This window comes from Dendrobates tinctorius, unplaced genomic scaffold, assembly GCF_039654945.1.
Source record: "Dendrobates tinctorius isolate UK_male_01 unplaced genomic scaffold, ASM3965494v1 ptg000046l, whole genome shotgun sequence".
Lineage (NCBI taxonomy): Eukaryota > Metazoa > Chordata > Amphibia > Anura > Dendrobatidae > Dendrobates > Dendrobates tinctorius.
This window is the reverse complement of record NW_027361714.1, coordinates 37,985,611-37,988,651: the sequence shown is the minus strand read 5'-3', so window position 1 is coordinate 37,988,651 and position 3,041 is coordinate 37,985,611. Positions and strand designations below refer to the sequence as shown.

General features: G+C 36.8%; 1 protein-coding gene across 1 annotated transcript; it reads right to left on the bottom strand.

Moving 5' to 3' along the window:
- Window positions 1-1,758: 1,758 nt before the first annotated feature.
- LOC141089649 (trace amine-associated receptor 4-like) lies at window positions 1,759-2,799 on the bottom strand. Its single transcript, XM_073576137.1, has one exon. The coding sequence runs from the start codon at window positions 2,797-2,799 to the stop codon at window positions 1,759-1,761; it is 1,041 nt and encodes a 346-aa protein (XP_073432238.1).
- Between the last annotated feature and the right edge of the window lie 242 nt (window positions 2,800-3,041).

The window sequence follows — 3,041 nt, the reverse complement described above, 5'->3', positions numbered from 1 at the left end:
TAAAAAACGTGGCACTATCTAAGTGTAGTAAAAGTGGATCATATGAGTAGGTGAGTTGCAAAGATGAACTTACTTCTGAGGCACAACTCCCGCATTGGCATGAGATTTTTGCAATAGACTGCAGTTGTCCTGGTGAAGTAGGAAAAAAACGCTTCCGAGGATTTCCCATGGCGTTGAGACAGAGTAAAAACAAGGAGTTGGCACTGCCTTTGCTATCGAGTATAATCAAGGTGAAAGGCTTCAGATGGTTTCTGGTAGAAATTAATTTAAACCAGTAAAAACACTTGAAAAACAAAATTAATACACAACGCGTTTCGGCTGGAAACAGTCTTCTTCAGATGTATAATAAATGTGAAATTTGCCCTTCTTATACCCTCCTCTCTCAGGTAAAGGGGGTGAGGGAGAAAGGAGGAAGGAGGGGGAAAGGAACATAAAGAAGAGGAGTGATGTATTACTTATTTAACCTTTGTTTCGTGTTTTGATTTGAGAAGTTAGAGTAACGAAAAGTCATATCTTCAAAAATAAGGTGTCAGTCTGAAAAACATCCTACTGTCAGGAAAAGAGAACAGGATATAATATACAATATCAATTCATAACAGAGCAACATGCACTGCTCAAAAAATAAAAGGAACACTTAAACAACACAATGTGACTCCGAGTCAATCACACTCCTGTGAAATCAACCGATCCAGTTCTGAAACAATCTGAAAAATTTCACCTTGATTATATTCAGTGGCAAATATTATAAGTATGTTTTGAAATTCTTTTTTTCGATTTTCTTGTAGTGCTCCCAAAATAATGCATATTGCATTTGGTGCATTCTAAACAGTTCACGATATGATGGGTATTGCAATTTATGAATGTATCTAAATTATGCTCTTTTTTAAATGGCAATATCATGGATTTTTTTTTTGCACCATATGAACACATATTGCAATTTTTACAGCACTTGAAAAACCTGGGATGCACAGCAGTTATGGATAGGGAGATGTATGCAACACAAGTGCATAAAGTCCAAAATTCAACAGAAACTTGTAAAAAAGTTCTTAATTCCATAAAGGGAATTTGTCACCCCCTGGACGATTTTGATCTATTACTATGGTCTATATGGTCATACAGGTAATAGAATGGTTAAACCAGTCTTACCTGTATGCCTCATAGCTGTGGGGTAGCTCTTGAGAAAATAATTTTTAATGTTGTATGGTAATGATTTCTTCCAGGTTCCGGGGCGTGCGGTGCATGGAAGAAATCACTGCCTCCTGACTTCATTATATTATACCCACGTCCCATCAGCGTCACACTGACCTGTTCGGCGCTATAATTTTACGCATGCACTATCCAAGCGCGTGATTACACAAACCCTGTCCACCCTCCTATGGGCAGTGTCTGCATTGAACTTCTGCGCAGGTGCTGGTGAGTCTGCTTCTGCACGGTGACTCACCACGCCTGCGCAGAAGATCAGTGTAGACACTGCCCATAGGAGGGCACAGTATTACAATGCTGAACAGGTCAGTGTGATGCTGATGGAAGGGGGTATGCCCATAGTAATAGATTAAAATCATCCAGGTGGGTGACAGATTCGCTTTATCAGAAGCTTTACTTACGTTCAACAAGATATATATATATACTGTATATACTGTATATATAAAATAAAATATTTCTTACGCCACCGTTGACCCATTAATATTAACTTTATAAACTAGTGGACAAATCTTTTAAACTATTATATTACATTATAAGGAGATTTATCCTATAAAATTATATATTAATCATAACATTCAATGAAGAAGAACTTTGATGAAAAATACCACCTGTTACTATAAATACAAATGATTTTTTAAACCATGGGTAAAATAAAGCATATATTATTGGGTTAAGAGTAGAATTAAAATACCCTAGCCACAGAACAGTGTTGTAAACATCTTCTGATGTTGAGTAATTCATGAAAGGATCAATGACTGCAACGATAAAGAAGGGCAACCAGCACAATATAAAAATACCCATAACTAGGCTTAATGTCCTTGCCGCTTTGTTTTCAACATTTACATACATCTTGCTAAAGGTTGTCCTTTTCCCACACAGAGAATTTGTGTGATGAGATACAATCTTAGCTTGTTTTCTTGCAATGGAAAAAATATGAATATAAATGCCAATCATCCAAATGCCAGGAATAAAAAAACAGATTAATGAAGAAATTGTCCCCCAAAGTTTGTTTAGCACCAGAGTACAAGAACCAATGCATGAGAATGCAGCAACATAGCTTTGGATGCCTTTTACATGAATATCAGAAAGGATAAGGCCAAAAGAATACAGGCAAGGCCCAGACCAACTCACAAATAAAAGTAAATATATCACTGGGATTGACATTTTCCTGTGATAATGAAGAGGGTGACAAATTGCATAATACCGGTCTACAGAAATGAAAAATAGATGAAAAATGGAACTTGTGCAAAACATCATATCAAAACAATTGTGAAGCTTACAAAAGAAGTCCCCAAAATGCCAGCATGATGTGACAGATATCACCATGCTAAATGGCATGACCATCAGCCCAACAAGGAAATCAGCAATAGCCAAGGACAATATTAGGAAGTTAGTTGGAGTATGGAGCTGCTTGAAATGAGCAACTGAAATGATTACCATGAGGTTTCCTAAAACTGTGATGATAACTGCTCCAGACATGACTATATACAAAGCCCAATAAGTAGAAAGTGATCGTTTTTTACTAATACAGGAATTGTGGAGAAAGTGAAAGCAAAGATTTGAGGTCTGCTCACTCCACGAACCAGAAGAATTCATGTTCATATTGCTTCATATCACTGCAGAGAACAAAAAGTACAATTAGTAATTTACTTTCACAAACAATACATACATGGCACACAGACACGACCTACATACAGTATACATGTAAAAAATAAAACACACACATTGTGACAGAGTAATAAAGTACCTTATGAAAACTTCTGGGGGTTGGATCTCACATTTTTTGCGTTACCGTGACTGTTTTTGAGATACAAGCTCATGATGGACATGTGACGAAG

What these genes read in the sequence shown, in the direction of transcription:
- LOC141089649 (XM_073576137.1), bottom strand. Translation starts at nt 2,799, where the DNA reads ATGAATTCTTCTGGTTCGTGGAGTGAGCAGACCTCAAATCTTTGCTTT.